General features: G+C 37.2%; 1 protein-coding gene across 5 annotated transcripts in view; it reads left to right on the plus strand.

The window, feature by feature from the left end:
• The first annotated feature begins 501 nt into the window (after positions 1 to 501).
• Positions 502 to 17,093, plus strand: part of Adgrg6 (adhesion G protein-coupled receptor G6) — a 143,239-nt gene continuing 126,647 nt past the window's right edge. For 2 of the 5 annotated variants that reach the window (XM_046450493.2, XM_058581630.1), the window contains exons 1-2: positions 504 to 1,058; positions 8,464 to 8,573. In XM_046450493.2, coding sequence (XP_046306449.1) covers positions 1,057 to 1,058; positions 8,464 to 8,573 — 112 coding nt within the window. In that variant the 5' untranslated portion in view covers positions 504 to 1,056. Of the gene's footprint in view, positions 1,059 to 1,338; positions 1,479 to 8,463; positions 8,574 to 17,093 lie in introns of those variants that run through there. The other 3 variants (XM_046450517.2, XM_046450501.2, XM_058581633.1) reach the window with 3 other exon arrangements.

The following is a 17,093-nucleotide window of genomic DNA, read 5'->3' on the forward strand; positions in this document are numbered from 1 at the left end:
AATATACCTTCATTTCTTTATTATTTTTTTTGAAAGGTGGTGGGGAGAGGGGATCAGGTGGAGGAGAGGGGGGTATCAGGTGGGGAGGGTGTGGAAAAGAGGAAAGAGAAAAGTAAAGTAAAGCTACAGTTCCGGAGCTTGAGAGAGGAGCCCCTCAGGGGGACCCGGGGACCCAAGTTGGCTGGGGGCGTGCAACGGCCGCGGACAGGGAGGAGATGCCCCCCGGAGCGCCTGCCTGCATTCCGAGCTTCTCATTTCTTTTGCCGGGGGTCTACTGGGTTCAGCACTCCTGCCTTTGGGTGACCTCGGGCTCTGCCCTATCCCCTCCCTGCCGGAGAGCTGCGGCCGGCTCTGCGCCAATCTCCCACCCCCAGCTGTCGTGGTCACTTTCTCCCCGCTGCCTGCGCCCGGCCCGCCCAGCGGGGCGACTTCTCCCTTTCTGCCCTCGGGTTGACGATCCTGGGTGGGGCAGCGGCGCGATCGGGACGGCCCCCACCGCAGAGCGCCCAGACCCGAGCCGCCCGAGGGCCGCGCTCAGCCGGGACAGCCGCACCTGAGACCCCGGCTCCGGCCAAGCCGCGGCGCCGGAAGCGCGGGCGGATCGGCGGCAGGGGGAGAGCGACTCGCGCAAGCCGGGAGCCCAGAGCCCCAAAGCGGGGGACCAAGACCCACCTCACCCAGCAGGGGCGAGGACGGCGGGTCGCACTCCTCCGTCTCAGAGGCTGACCCTGCAGCCTCAGCGTCTCGCCCTGACTCTTAAACTTCTGGGCGAGGAGGAACCTGCCGGCCGCCCGCCCCCTCGCGCACAGGATTCGCTCTTGAACTCCGCCGCGCCCGGGGTCCACCTTGCGCCGCCCTGAGCGCGGGCGTGGAGCAGCCAGCTGCCGGGAAACCCGATGAACTCTCCAGAAAGGGCGTGACGGAGGGTCCAGCCGCCACGCTCGGCCCAGGCGCAGGGGTCCCCTTGGCGGAGCGTGGAGCTCGGGGCAGCGGAGCGCCGCAAGTGGTGGAGGATGACCAAGAGGCCTCAGGGGACCTCCGCGCAGTAATGCCAACATGTAAGTAAGTCTCCCTTCTCAGCCCAGAATTCCTTCACACCTTCTCTGTTTCTCTCCCCCCCCCCCCCCAACTAAATGATTTTGTTAAGGACTTCAGCTTCATTGACGTAATAAACCGGTTTGTCTTCACTTTGCCCCTCGGGGAACTGTGGAGTGAGCTTTGCCAAATGGAGCTGTGACTTGTGTGTGCGGCTTTCTCCCCCCATACCCCCCCCCCCCCCCCCCCCCCGCCCAGCGAGAGGTGAACCTCACATTTGGGCGGCGGAAAGCATAATAAAAAGGGCAGGGTTTCAAGAATGGGGAAAACGTGTTTTCGATTCAAATTAAACAAGGAGTAACCAGCACCGACGGACGATCAGTCCTGGGCCCGGGCCCTGCCAAGCCAGCGTGCTACGGGATCAACACCTGGGGACTTGGAAGGTACTGGAATTCCCGGAAAATGTTGAAAGGAAAATGTTGATTTTGCACCTCGTCACCATTGACTGTAGAACTTATTCTTGGATCTCTGGGGGTATTTGAATAGTGTTTTTGCTTTCTTTTTATTCCTTAAGAAAATGTTCTCAGTGTGCTTTGGGGTTTAAAAATAATTAATGAATATGTCATGTTATGTGATAGAGACGTCCTATAGAATTGTAAGTGGGGTCTGTGGGAACTGAAACTGTTAGAGAAACCTAAAAGGCTGAGCTTCTATGGAACTGTCATCCAAGCGGTGAGGTGCCTTGGAGGACCCTGGGAAAGGGTGGCTGAGCACCACTGCCTGCCTTCCAGAATGGAAAAACAAAGATTGTTCTCAGAAGAGCCAAGCTTATTTTTGTGGCCAACTAAGCAGTTACTTTTCCTTGTAATATGTAATTTTCCTTCTGGAGTTTTATTTGTTCTTGGGCAAGCACCCTGACAGACATTTCACCCACTTCTAGTAGCTAATGTACAAGTTTCTAGAAATTGATAATCACTTTATCTCCACCAACTACTGGATCCTAATTCAGTTCTACTTGAGCTTCTTTTCAGTTCAGTGCTTTAGGAAAAGGCTTTTCCCTTCTTCCCAGCACTCTCCCCTCGCCTCCTCCCCCAGCACACGTTTTTAAAGTAGGAGAAAGCATGGTACCAACAAGACCAGCGCTCTGCTGGTTTGTTCTTGGTAGTGTGCATTGTAATTAGAAACGAACCACTTAGTTTTATTAATTCCACACCTGTGAGTTTTCAAGCTTCATTGATGCCAGTGGAATCTGTAAGGTATAATTCAAAAGAATTTATTTTGGAATACAGCCAATAGTCTAACATAAGACTTTTTCTCATACAGGCAACTTACTTTTGAATGAATATGAGTTTGTTTTCAACTTCAGTTTTTCCTGAAAATATTCTAGGGTTTTTAACAGCAGATGTTTATCTAGTTTCCTTTCAGCCTTCCTAGATATTGATAGTTTATGAGGGAAAAGCATATTACACTTAAAAAGAAGAATACAAGTTTTAAAATAAAGAATACAAGTTTTAAAACGAGACTGATCAACAGGTAATATAAAATTATTGATAATGAAATTAAATTATATAATTTATTTGAATGCTATGTGGTTAAAATGCAGATTTTGTTAGAATGAAAGCATTAATATTCAATGACAAGGTTTGTGTTTCTTTATTGAGCTATTTTGACTGAAAGTTTTTCTACTTCCAGATTGTAATTAATTTTTATTTTGTTATTTATAATTAATGTGGAACAGTTTAGGAAGTTATGATACTTTTTAGATATTGGCATGTTATGTGGAAATAATGCCAACCTTTACAATGTAAATAGTTCTACTCTCTTGTTGTAAATGGAGGACATAATCTTATTATCTTTTAAATTTTAGTAGCTTCAACTACACAAACTATTGAAATGTATATTCTGTCTATTCCTTTGAGAGAAAGAATATTGGTATATTATTGCACTCAAATACTGAAATTATACATTTAAAATATGGTTAGGAGTTTTAGTGACTATGTATTTTTTCATATCCTGAGACACTGAATAGATTTAGCAAACTTGCATTAGTTGGTCTCAAGCTACATAAAGCTACTGTTCCATTTATGGCTTATATAAATTACATGGCATTGTGCTTTTCCAGGGTGAATGGTGAATGAGGCTATTGTCTGTTGGCTTATGGGAAATATTAGAAGCCTGTAGTTTTACTGCCTAACTGGACACGTCACTCTGATTTCTGGAAATAATGATTTGAAAGAGATTCAGTTTATATATTAAAAATAAACTGACAAATGCTTCTTTAAAACTGACCATTTTTCTAACTGCCTGTGTATCTTGCAGTGTTTATATTTCTAATGTGATGATTAAAAGTTTAAAGAAACTATTTAGAATTTAGACTAAATAGAGACTCTTTAAAGTGTGTGGTATACATGGGCAAAAACTTTGTCTTTCCATGTTCATTTCTAATTGAATGACATTATGTTATCTACATAAGATGACATTAAGGGTATACTAGTGGCTGGAGTCATAATTTTTAAAGGATATATCAGTTGCAACTAAAAGCAGTAAAACTTGAGTGTGGCTTCCTGAGTACCATCTTTCATACTTTTAAAAGCATTACTCAGAATCAAATGATTTAGGAGGTCTTAAAACCTTTAAGATTAATTTAAAACAAAGCAAATAAGAAAATAAGACAAAGGCTTAACATTTAATATAAAATCGTTTTTTTTTTTTTTTTTTTTTTTAAATCACAAGTCAGGGAAATATTTACATTGTAATAGAAAAGTATACAAATGACTTGAACATGCCAAACCAAATAAAGCAAATCCAAATGAGACACTACTTCTTCTATCAAACTTACAATGACTAAAGCAATAATAACAGAAATGAGTGTCATGAAACAAAAACACTGATACACGTCAGTGTGTGCATTTAACTCTTTCAGAAATAATTTTAAATCTACAAGAAGGCTGCAAGAATACAAATAATACAAGGTATATGCCTGTATACCCTTTACATAGGACCATCTATTATGAATATTGACTCAAATTGTTTTATCACTCTCTTCTTATAAGAGGTAATGTTTTTCAGAATCAATTGAGAGTAAGTTGTATACGTCAGAGCTCCCAGGTCTACCTTTTTAATTGAAAATGTGAAGATATTTATAGATTCAAATATAGTTGTAAACAAAAATGCATAAAGATTCCACATATCTTTTACCCAGGATACCCATTAAGAAGATTTTGTAAAACTAGAGTACAAAATCAGAATCAGTCTACCTCTCTTGCCTCCAATTTCCTGTTTTACCTGTATTCATCTGGTGTATATGAATGTAATTCTCTAGGTTGACTTAATCTCACCTATCGTATAAGTCAATTATGCATTTTACTGTTAAATAACATTTAAGATTTGTGAAGATTTTGAGAATCAAGCCAGTGTTTTTGAAGTGGGAGTGAACCCAACATCGTCAAAGGACTTACACTGAAAGTAGAGTAGCACTTTTCTCCTTCCTTCCTTCCTTCCTTCCTTCCTTCCTTCCTTCCTTCCTTCCTCCCTCCTTCTCCTCCTCCTTCTTTTTCTTTTTTTTGATACGTTGCTTAGGCTCAGGAACACGATATCTAACCAGAACAAAAAATACCATTATGAACAGACTTGAATAAACTAAATTGCTATTCTTTTCACTCTTGAATAATGAAGGTATTCTCTGCCACTCACTCAACCCCTTTTATGAAAAGATTTGCCAGAGAAACACAGTTGGCATATGGGCAAGGAAGTGATTGCTATTGCTGGTGATAATAAAATTAGTACTTTATCAATTTTTCTACTGACTTCAAAATTTCTTCTCTAATTTCTCTTTAATTTGTGACTTTGGGGAAAACCACTAAGAGTAGAGAAATGCAAGATGGTAGGTTTCTTAGATTATTTCAGTGATGAATTTGGATGAAATTGTGCCTTCAAGGGGGTTATACTTAGATTTAAATTAATTGCTGTAAGTGGTTACATTTTAAAGCTTCCTGAAACAGGACCCAAGCATGTTGTGTTTTGTAGCCTGTACATATTGAAAAGTGGAACAAGTTTGCAATACAGGTAGAGGAGCTGAGTAGATTCTAGGTAACACAAAGAGTTTTGGACTGTGTCACCACTGATTCTGTGATCTTGGGCACATAGTTTAGTATCTTAATTCTCTCACCTATGAGATGATAGATTATATTATATAATTTTAAGATTCCTTTCAGATTATCCAAATCTACCACTCTCTTTTACTTAACAGTGTTCCTGCTTTCCTCCACAGAACTTTGAGGCCACAATAAAAATGATACAATCATGTATACTGTTTTTTTAATAGTTCCTATTGAGAACCTTAGTAACCCAGGATTTTCCACTCTTGTGAGAAAGTTGTTTAAATCTCAGGGATGTGTGTTGGCCAAGTGATCCCTTGAGAAGACCCATAGTGCTTTCCTTCCTCTGTTCTATTCTTAATTTATTTTTTTTTTCTGTTCTTCAGTAAACAGTAAAATGGATGAAAGTTGGTGGGTCATGTGATGCATGTCTGGTTACAATTGCTTTCTTGGTCCTGGGCTTCTTTTCTGAGTTGACAGAGTCTTGAGCAGCCCTGGAATGTATCAAGCCTTGGTCATCAGTTGAAGCCATTACCTGATAGGATTTCAGAAAGCTTTGGTAAAACCAGGACTGGATATGGAATCCCTAAATGTCAGAACCTTTTATAGCAAAGGAAAAGTTACATGAAAACATTATACACAAAACTCTATTGAGAAGCCAAGCTCAGGAGCATGATTCCCTGAACATTGGCTAGACCATGTAGGAACTATATAAACATCATTCACATATTTATAAAGGAGAATTGTCATGTGTTATGAAGAGGAAGAAGCTCGGAGTTAGTTCTCTTGGTCTGATACTTCTCTCTGTTAATATCTGGAAGGCTGGCAGCCAGGCTTGATTGGTCTCCCCTTTTATTTTACTGGACGTCAGTTTCTTCCTCTGTGAAATGAGGTTAGACTTCAGCTCTAAATTTCTTTGAATATATAATTGTACTTTTGTTTTAGAAGCCTGTTTATTCATTCACAGCATGAATGGGGAACACCTTATTCATCCAGCATCAATAGAAAACAGACTATTCTTCTAAATATGTGAGGTTTCTATGAGACAGAACTATAGTCTACTCTTTTACAAGCCCCTACTAAATGCATGAACTGTTGTCTCCAGTTCTTTTTGGTGGGTAATTTGGTAGCCTATTTACCAGATGAGGAAAAGAGCTGAGAGTTTAAGTACCTGCCCCCAAACCACAAGTTAACAGAGGGACCAGGATGTAAGTCTATGGTGCTCCAAAGTCCACATCTATTATTACTTACTTACTAAAGCATGATTCTCATTTGCAGCAGCTGATTTTAGCTTCAGATATTTTGGGTGAATGAATTCAAAAACATTATCATCTTCCATACAAAATAGTCCCTTCAGATCTTAACCTTGTCCTAGCTTAGAATTTTCAACAATAAAGCTGCCTGTTGCTGAAAATTAAGGTTTAGTAAATATAAAAATCTGACATGAGATTCAGACACTGTCTTCCTAGCAGACATGAATAACTTTTTTGAGTTTGGTTCCCAGGTGATTCTAGAAGTGGCTATAAATCAGATGATTGGTGTTGGCTGACAGGATTAAGCCTGTTGTCCATTCTTGTTTAAATTGGTTCCTTGGCTTTCACTGTAAACAGAGTATCACACTTATGTTAGAGTCTGGGATGGTGGTAACAATAGCTAATATTTACTGAACACTCACTGAGTGCCAAGACATTATCTTATTTGATCATCTCAATAACTCTCTGGACTAGGGATATTGCTGTTCCTTATTTTACAGATGAAATAAAGGAAGTTCAAGTGATAAAGTAAATGTTTCAAGGATTGTAAAGTTCCTAAGTGAAGAGCCCAGGTCTCTCTGACTCTAACATTTGTTCTGTTTGCTATGAGGTAGCCTTTGCTTCAGTTAAAAAATGGTGGCTTGAGGCAAGTGCAGGAATCACTTGATATGTGCTTTGCTCATTCGAGTATTTCTCCTCTAGTGATTTTTGGGTTTTGTGTTAATATATAGGTTTTACCCAGGTAAGCAATCTTCAGACTTTAAGGAAGGTTTCTCAGTGGCCCTCAAGTATCTTTTTTGGGGTGTGTGTGTGGCGGGGGTACTGGGGCACTCAACCACTGAGCCACATCCTCAGCCCTTTTTTGTATTATGTTTAGAGACAGGGTCTTACTGAGTTGCTTAGCACCTTGCTTTTGCTGAGGCTGGCTTTGAACTCTCGATCCTCCTGACCCTCAAGTATTTTATAGTTTACTCTTCCTTTTAGAAATGACTGTCAGTTACCACTATAGGCAAACTAGCTTTCTCTTCCAGGAATTTAAGAGCTGGAGATTTTATACTGCTGTTTCACTACCTGAGTGCCTCCTCATTTCTCTCCTGCTCATCAACCCCCTGTGTGGTTCCTTACTGGTAACTGGATTTTAGACTCACTGCCCCCTTAATTGGCTTGCCTCTTTTGAAGGTGCTGAATCAATGAAATACATCATACTACTATTTTGAGCAAAGATTATATGGATGTTTCTTTCTAAAGCTTTATTAAATATGACTATAAATTTAAGCTGAGACCATTATGCACAAGGAGTATTTGAGAGTTACTACACAGCTCCCCTCTATATGTTATTTACTAGTGTCTGTAATATTTGGCATTTTCTAGCCATTTAAAAACATCAGTATCTATTATTATAATAAGATATCAATTTTTTTTCAAATATTAATGCTTCACTGCCTCATTTTAGGGAAAGACCTTAATCAATTTAATTTTACTTAAATACCTGTAAAGCAGAACATGCTATAAAATGAAAATATTTCCTTACAGTTGACATTTTTGGGAGATTATGGAAGACATCTATATAAACATCCTCTTGCTACCTAGATGGGTGTGCAACTGGAGAGGCAGAATAGACTGAAACTGAAATTCTTTTCTTTTTTTTTTAAATAATGATTTTTCCTGAATCATTTCTTTACTCATTTTCACCCAGAAATTACCTACTCTGTGTGTGTGTGTGTGTGTGTGTGTGTGTGTGTGTGTATTCTGATTAGGTGAATGTCATCAAGTATCAAAATTCATGGATTTTTTTTTCTTTTGCCATCTTGAAGAAGGTGATTAGGATGTCGTCATCATTGAAATTTCTTCTTGGGCTGGGTGTGTGGCTAGGGGTTAGAGTACTTGTGTAGCACACACCAGCTGCTGGGTTTGACCCCTAGCATGCATCAGTCAATCCATCAATATAAATATACTCCTTCTTTATTCGAAAGCAAGACTGGAAAAGGTTTCTGTTCTCCAGTCGCTGCTGAAACCCACCTTATGACGTTGTCATAATTAAGGTACAGTGTCGGATGGTGCCTTTCTTTCTTTTGCAGGATGTTTCACTCAAATCGAATGTGGAGCTGCCATTGGAAATGGAAGCTGTGTCCCCTCCCTCACCTTCTCTTCTTCTTGGCCCTGTGTGTCATTTGCGGTCCTCACTCAGGTAAGACACTCTGAAGCCTGAACTGAATGATGACTTTGTTGTCCTCAGTACCAGTGTGCTGCTTAACTTTGTCCCTTGTCTTTTCTTCTGTTTCTGTTCTTCCAGGGATTTTTTTGTTTTGTTTTGTTTTTTTTGTCTGCCTCTGGTCTCAAGCCTCTCTAAATTCTGTGCAAATACTGTTACTTTGATCATTGTTTTGTTTTCTAATGAGTTTCTTTCTTTGCCATCCTTCTTCTCATTTTATTTATTTATTTGGCCCATATTGAGTGATGAGATAACTCCCCAACTGACATTAAAAATGTTTTAGTTGTTTCTTCTACTATTGAATAAATATACAGTGCTTAGTTCTTTTTTCAAGTTTTCATATAGTTATTTATGGAAAAGTACAGATTTTGCTAGTTTCATTCATCCTGATTTTATTAGCATGTTATAATATGTAATAGGAATTTGAAATGGTTTTTCAGATGACATGGTTTATTTAGTTTAGTTGGAATTAAAAAGTTAATTTTAATTATAGTATTTTTAGGATTAAAATGTCTACTTTTTGTAATTATAGTTTTTTTTTTTTTCTGATCTTTGAAATAAGATCCTTTGGCTGTTGAAAAGTAAGTTTTCCATAAACAGCTAATTATTTAACAAGTCAATCAGACTGAGGGATGTGAATGATTAAAAGAAAATTGTTCATTTAGTTCTGTCACTGAGCAAGCTACATTTCTCTTCAGTCTATTCTGCTTTACTCTTTTATTTTCTCTTGATTTATTTATTTAGTTTACTACATTCTCTTTTCGAATAAACCTAAAATGTCAATTAGAAAACCACTATTCTTGAAGTCCTATGTATTTGCCACTTAGAATTTAATAAATATCTATAAATTTCATATTTATAATGTATCTATGCTATTACAAACAATACACTTAAGGAATCATAGGAATGGATTATCTGCTAAAATTGCTTACTCTTTGATCACTTATTTAATATGTAAATGTATTTTTTTCAAGCCACAGATTATTTTAAGAGTTTCAGTTCTTACTTGGAAAATCCCTTGCACTTGTGTAAAGTCTCCAAAACAAAATTGATCTTTGAATGAATTTTTGTGTGTATTTATTAGTATTTTATTATGAAGTCTCTCTTTCTGTTCCTGTCATTGACAGAAGAGGAAAGACACTTGTAAAGAGACCTGAAAATTAAACACAGCTTCAGTTTTGTGACGCAGTGTTGAAATATTCTTAACTTTCAAAATGATCTTTCAAGAACCAGTTACACATGTATGTAAGATAAATTATGAGATGAAAATTAGTTGAGATCTATTTACTTTCATTTCTGTTAGGTCATGCATTTGTAAAATTTCCAGGCTTCTTTAAACCAAAGTACCTCAATTGGGACTTTATGTTTTAGATATCAACATTTTAATTGATATACGCATATTTCCAAATTTCAGTCTTTTGAATAAATGAAAAGAAATGTGCATTTTTAGGCAAATTAAAAGGAATGAACCAGGCTGGGACTAGACTGAGGAGGAAAGAGAAATCTTCAGGGTGCATAAAGTAAGGAGGCAACAATCTGAGGGGCTTGAGAGTAAATTACTCTCTCATCCAAGGTTTTCTTTCCTTTTAAACATTTTTTCACTGATATTTCTTATGTGCATCAAATGAATTTTTTGACAGTCTCTGTGTTCACTTGTGAAGCCACAACATTTTCTATCTGTGTCTATCAACCCATGACCCACTTAAAATGCTACCACCTCACACATAAATAACTGAATTCCCAAAAATATTTTACAGGTTATTAATTGGCGTTTAAAATTTTATTTGTTCTTTTTAGATATACATGACCGTAGAATGTATTTTGGCATATTATACATACATGGTGTATAATTTATTCTAATTAGGATCCTATTCTATGGTTGCACATGATGTGAAGCAACCTTGGTTGTGTATTCAAATACAGGCCTAGGAAGGTTATGTCCAATTAATTCTACTGTCCTTCCTATTCCCCGTTCCTGTCCCTTCCCTTTATTTCCCTAATTACTATTGGCATTTTAATATGAAGGTTTTGTTTCACATGATAACTCAACAATAGGCTTCCTTAAAATGAACTCTGTCACAATTCATTTAAAATAGTACATATGACAACTTAAGATTATGCATAATTTTTAAAGCCTTACCTTTTGCACAAATCATAGTTTAATAATATATCTTTAAAGAATAATTAGTTCTTAACTGTGATGTTCTGTCTCCACATACACACTGTTGATTTCTTATTCTCTAATGACTCCTACATGATCTCAGGTCTAGGGTCCTTAAAGGGCACCTGGATTCCAGTGTCTCCTAAGTCCTTATCTTCAGTCTCAGCTCCTGCCCGGGCTTTGGAGTCACCTCCCTGGTGCTGATGCTCATCTACCCTGGATATGTAATGGGCCCGCACTCACATATGCAGACAGTATTCTTGGCTCCACTTCTTTGCCCCAAATCTGCTCCTCCCTCCATCTTTATATCCCCTTGTGCTCTCCTTCTGCTTTCTTCCACCCTGCTTTCTAGACACAGAGGCCTTTCTGTTCCTTGGCCATGCCTCCCCAGTATCCTCTTGTTCCTAACCCCTACATATTCTTTTCTCCCAAAGAACATGTGTGGCTCTTTTGACACTCTGATCTCAGTTTCATTTTCCTTATCTTGGATGACCCTTCCCATCCCACTCCCATTGCGTCACACTGTAGAGTGGTAATCTAGGTGGATTTTGTTGTTTTCTGGATTGTTAATGCTTTGCTAATTTGACTGTGACAGCTAGGTTAGAAGATTCACAAGTCTCATTTGATTATTCAGATTGGCCAAAAGTTAAAATCTTATAGCTTATTTTTGATAACACTCATGGTTTCATTCATGTAACAGGATTCCAATATCAAGTCTCCTTTTAGGTAAGTTAGTATTGTATTTTCATGGAACACTAACCAAGCAAATAACTCACAAGGTTTTTGCCTCCAGGGATTAAAAAACAAAACAAAACAAAAACAACAACAACAACAACAGAAAGATAATTTACTTTCTCTTGATCAATGACAAATGTAACTTTTAATAAGAATTGTAACAAAATAACAATTGGATATTTATACTGGTCCCACAGAAATGCAAATTAAAACAATAAAATGTGATTTTTTTTTTTACCCACTAGCTTGACAACATTGGAAAGATTGATTCCATCCAGGATGGCTGAAGCCATTGAGCAAAGGATGTATACTGACACTGTTGGCATTGTCTTAGAGAATAATTGGATGTGTCTTAAAAGTTAGGAATGTGTACACTGTTTGATATAGCACTCCCACATGTAGGCATCAATCTTATAAAAATAAAATGTTCAGAAATATTTTAATTGTAGCAATGTAATAGCAACAATTATAGAACACTAATTATTCACTAAAAGAATGGTTATATAAATTATTTTACTTTCACATCATGAATACTGTGCAGCCCTTCAGAACAAAACGATAAAAATATACACATTGGCTTAGAAAGTTGTCCATTACGATAAGGTCAAGTTGAAAAGCAAATTATAGAATAATGTGAGATTATTCAAGATTTGTAATAGACTGTATTATAAAACTGGGATACATTGTGTACATGTTTGTATAAAACTATCTAAACACAATAAAACATGGGATGATGCACAATCAGGTGTTTCAGATGAGTTATCTCAAGGACATAGGTTAGAGTGAGAAGGGAGAAGAAATGGAACTTTATGTACCTCTGAATTTTTTGCCTTGGTACAATGAGCATTTATTACTTTAGCAATTCAAAAAACAAAGAAAACCTGATGAATTCTTTGGTTTAAAAAAAATCCACTAAAAAAATAAATAAATAAAAGACCAGAGAAACCATTGAAATGCATGAGAATATTAATTTTCTGTGAGTTCACTTAACTGTTACTCTGACTCTTTCTTCACTTGATAAGAATCTTGAAAAGATGTTTCAAATAATAACCCCTTTTCGCTCCATGACTCTGAAGATGAAGGCTATCCCAATCAGGCTTCTGAGTGGGAAACAAACGGGCAAGAGCCAGTGAATTCCTAAGCAACCAGGAGCCTGTTTCCACCCAGATGGCCTTAGTCATGAGCACCAAGGGAGGAGTCTCTCTTCTCTCCTGAAAATCAGTGACATCAGCATATTGTCTCAAGGCCCAGTGTTATTTTGCTATCTATGAGACATCAAAGGCTAAATGGGGAAGTGATTCTGAAAGTACAGTCTGGCCTGAAGTAGCTGTTTCTAGCCCCGAGCACAGCATGGTTTTAGAAGGCAGGCAGTTGGGTGGGAGGAATCTTGTGCTTTTTTTGTCTTAAGCTCTCTCATGGTCATAGAATGAGCAATTATATTCTAGTATCATTTCCATTTAAATATTAAATAGACATTGCACACATATTTTTATATTTAATTAAAGGGCTTTCAGATATCCAGGAAAATTAACCCTTCATAGATCTGCAACTTGTTTTTACCTATTTTAGTATTAGTGTATCCTTAAAATCACTAAATGGATCCGAAAGGTCAAAATTAAGGCTATGTTGTGCCACTTATTTCACAGACAGTGATAAATGTGTGTTTGAATGTATGTGTGAATGTTTTGATTAGTATATTTCAAATTACTGTCTGAAGCTTTCACCCAAAATGGACCATTTACCCATTCTAGACCTCAAATCCAAAGAACTGATGTGATAGACAAGTAAAGCTTAAAAAAGTTGTATACAGGTATTTCCAAATGTTTCTTTGAGGAATTCAATTTCCTTCTTGTCCCATTGGATGATCTTAATTTGGTATAGTTAGGTATGAATTCCTACACATGAGTCAAAGTCAATTTCCCTAAACATGGAATGGGGTGACTCACTTTGTCACCACACTGACAATCTCAACTGACCAACCACTGTGATGGGGACACTAGTGAAACTGAAACCACTTAGAAAATATGAAGAAGAGAAGGATGTCACCATAGTCCTCTTTTGAGGTCAGATTGCACTTGCCTCTAGGCATGGCTTTCATAATTTCGAGAGCATTGGTGACCATAGAATGTCTAGACCAGGCCAACCAAGATGGTGATGATTCTTGAACAGTCTCAGGAACGTTCCTGAGCCATCTCGGATGACACCTTAGGGACGCCTTTTCTTTGTGTCAGCTATATTATTGTTGCTTATAAATATCGATTTTTATTTATATATGACAGCGGGTTGCTTATAAGTATCAATTTTTTAATTTATATATGACAGTGGAATGCGTTATAAGTCTTATTACACACATAGAGCACAGTTTTTCCTATCTCTAGTTGTATACAAAGTAAATTCACACCAATTTGTGTCTTCATATATGTACTTTGGATAATAATATTCATCCACTATCATTTCTAACCCCATGCCCCGGCTTCCTTCCCCTTCCACCCCTCTGCCCTATCTAGAGTTCATCTATTCCTCTCATGCTTCCCTTCCCTATCCCACTATGAATCAGCCTCCTTATATCAGAGAAAACATTCGGCATTTGGTTTTTTTGGGATTGGCTAACTTCACTTATCGTTATCTTCTCTAACTCTATCCATTTACCTGCAAATGCCATGATTTTGTTCCCTTTTATTGATGAGTAATATTCCATTGTGTATATATGCCACATTTTTTTTTTATTCATTCATCTACTGAAGGGCATCTAGGTTGGTTTCCTAATGTAAAAAATTGGTTGAGAGGAATGGTATTTTGCTTTGAAGTAGTGGAGTCAGTATGAACAAGATACTGGTTCTTAGATAGTTGAAGAGTGGTCATTTGAAAGTGATAACAGATACATCCTAAGTACAGTGGTAGGACCAGTGAGATGATGCTGTAAATACTAAATGGCTCTCCTAGTAATTGGTTGTCAGAAAAATAAAGCCTCCCTTCAGATTCCTCACCATGGATGACTGGCACATGAAGAAATGTTTTCAGGATGAGCTTGTACTGGAAACCTTAAAGACGTTTTCAGCCTACAGATTCATCACAGAGGGTGTGTGTGTGTGTGTGTATTACAATGTCTTTGTTTTTTAATGTATACATAGTTTTGTTCCATTTATGAATTATTTGATTCATTTCAGAAATTTTTCCTTTATGTAGTGCCTTTCAATTTTAGCTGCTGATTTTTATACCGAACTAAAATCAGAGATGGGTCAGGTAACTTTCTTGGACAAAATAAACCAGGGGAACTCTAGACTTGGAAAGGCACATATCAACTCTGAGACTTTGGTAGTTATGAGATTTTCCACCCCTTTCAAATGACCAGTTCTTTTATTTTCAGCAAGTGGAATTTGTGCTCTTTGGCATTGTTCTCACTAAAGTTGCAATATAATATTCAGTAAGAATGTGGAAAAGAGAGAGAGGGAAAATGTATTCCAGATTATGGTTTACAGGGTGGTGCTGCATTTGGAGAAAAGTTTGGAGGTTAGATGAGAAAATATATTAATCCCACAGTGATCATGAAGTCCCATAAGTATCCTTTTCCTTCCATCAAACCAAGACGATTAAACACCTCCCAATTAAAAAATCTCAATAAGCAGTAGCCCAGTGAGAGCTATATTAATGCGATACTTGTATGGTTAAGACTAATTATCTTGATTAAAATATTTATAGTTAATCATCTGAGTGAAATCTTTGTTCGGGAAAATAGTTTGTTATGATGTGATTCATGTCAAGATACCTTGATGTGGAGTCCTGCCTAAACCAGTTTTGTCTTAAACTTGTGGTTTAGAAATGATAGACTTTGTAAAAAATTATGAAATTTTCTTCAATAAATCAATTGTTATGATTCAAAAATGGTACATTCTATTCCAAGCTTGGTGCGGCTAACTTAGATAGAAAGTGTCACATTAGAGTCCAGACAATAGATTGTGTCAACCTATTTTAAATAAGGATCTTGGTACCAAATAAATAAATAAATAAATAAATAAATAAAATAAGACTCTTATTATTTTTATTAATTATATTATTATACTAGTCAGTATTATCTGGGAATTTGCAAAAAGTATGAGCATTGGCTTCACCATAACAGAAGCCTTCTTTTAGAAGATTCTTTACCTGATTGAAAATTCAAAGAATATTACTAAAGTAAAATGCAGGTCTGAAAAAGGAAAATACTCTGTGCATATTAATCACCACTTTCATACACACCCACAGTTATTTTCTTCTGTTCTTCTTTCTTTATTTGTTTTATGCATTAAATATATATCCAGAAGTACAGCATCATGTACAATTGATATTAGCCCCCATTGTGTATAGATAACAGTTTTTCTGAGTTACTGAGCTTACTGGACAAAGTTTAAGGCAGAAGATGAAAGTTTCTGACCACAGTGATTTCAGTGGCTGCAATCATTCTGTTATCAGAAAGAAGTTAGACTTTTGGAGATAATTTGCCATGGTGTTTTTTTTTTTAAAGGATGAGAGTTAGGTATGCACACCAGGGTTGTGGAAATATGCCTCCACTTTTTCCTGAATTCTTTTTATCAGACTGTGTGTACCACTTGTCTCTGAGAGGGTTCCTCAGAGGTCAATATCAGCTTTTTATTTGGGCAGATAGTCTCATCTTTCTTTAGAATGGTAACCTGAAAATCTGTCATTTGTAGGAAGCTTATGACCATAAAATTTCTGTTTCAACACTGATAAAGACCTAATATTTTAACAAACAATATGGTTTGTGGTTTTTACTATCAGAGACTTTGCTAAGTTGACTTGTCATTTCTCCCCTCCAATTTGGTAAATCCTGATGTCTTAGTTGGTGTTTGGTTAGAAGCTCATTACTTTTCATCTGACTTGCTTACATGTCTTACATGTAGTAGAAAGTTCTGTCTTTTCTAGAACCATTTTGGAAGAAAGTTCTTTCTGAATTTTAAGCCATTGCTTGTATCTAAGGTGATGTCCATTTGGCCATTTGCAAATTTAAGACCATGGATTGTGCCACCACAAAAGATGTGCCCAATACATGTGTGGTGAATGAGGTGAGTTTCTTCCTAAGCTTCTGTATTGAGATTTTTAATTTCCTTAGCAAGATCCTAGCTGGTCTAAGAATTAGGCCTTCTTAATCAGTATATCACTATTATTAAGTATATTCAAGATTTGTGAGAGAATTTTAGAACTTAAAAGGAGTTAGAACATAGAGCTAGTATTGTTTCTCTTAAACTCATTTAAAAGCTAGGTGCTACATAATAATAACACTGTAACATTTGATATGTGTGTGTGTGTATGTGTGTGTGTGTGTGTTTCTGTCTGTCTGCTTACCTGCCTGACTCTCTCTCTTGTGTAGGCAAAGCTAAATGATAGCTTTCTGGGGAGACCAACAGGAGATAAAAATATTACGATGCATTGTAATGCATGATTTAGTAGAAAACATGACATGGAGTGATAATAGGAGATCTCAGAAAAGTTTTCAAGGAGAAGACTACTAGCAGGGACAAAATATTTAAAAACTATTATAGCTTCATCATTGAATATTTTATCAGATTTATCTACAGTTAATCTGATTGTAAAACTTCTGTGAC

The sequence above is a fragment of the Marmota monax genome, unplaced genomic scaffold (genome assembly GCF_021218885.2).
Source record: "Marmota monax isolate L192 unplaced genomic scaffold, Marmota_monax_Labrador192_F-V1.1 WCK01_AAM20220418_F8-fsc00030, whole genome shotgun sequence".
In the NCBI taxonomy this organism is placed as follows: domain Eukaryota; kingdom Metazoa; phylum Chordata; class Mammalia; order Rodentia; family Sciuridae; genus Marmota; species Marmota monax.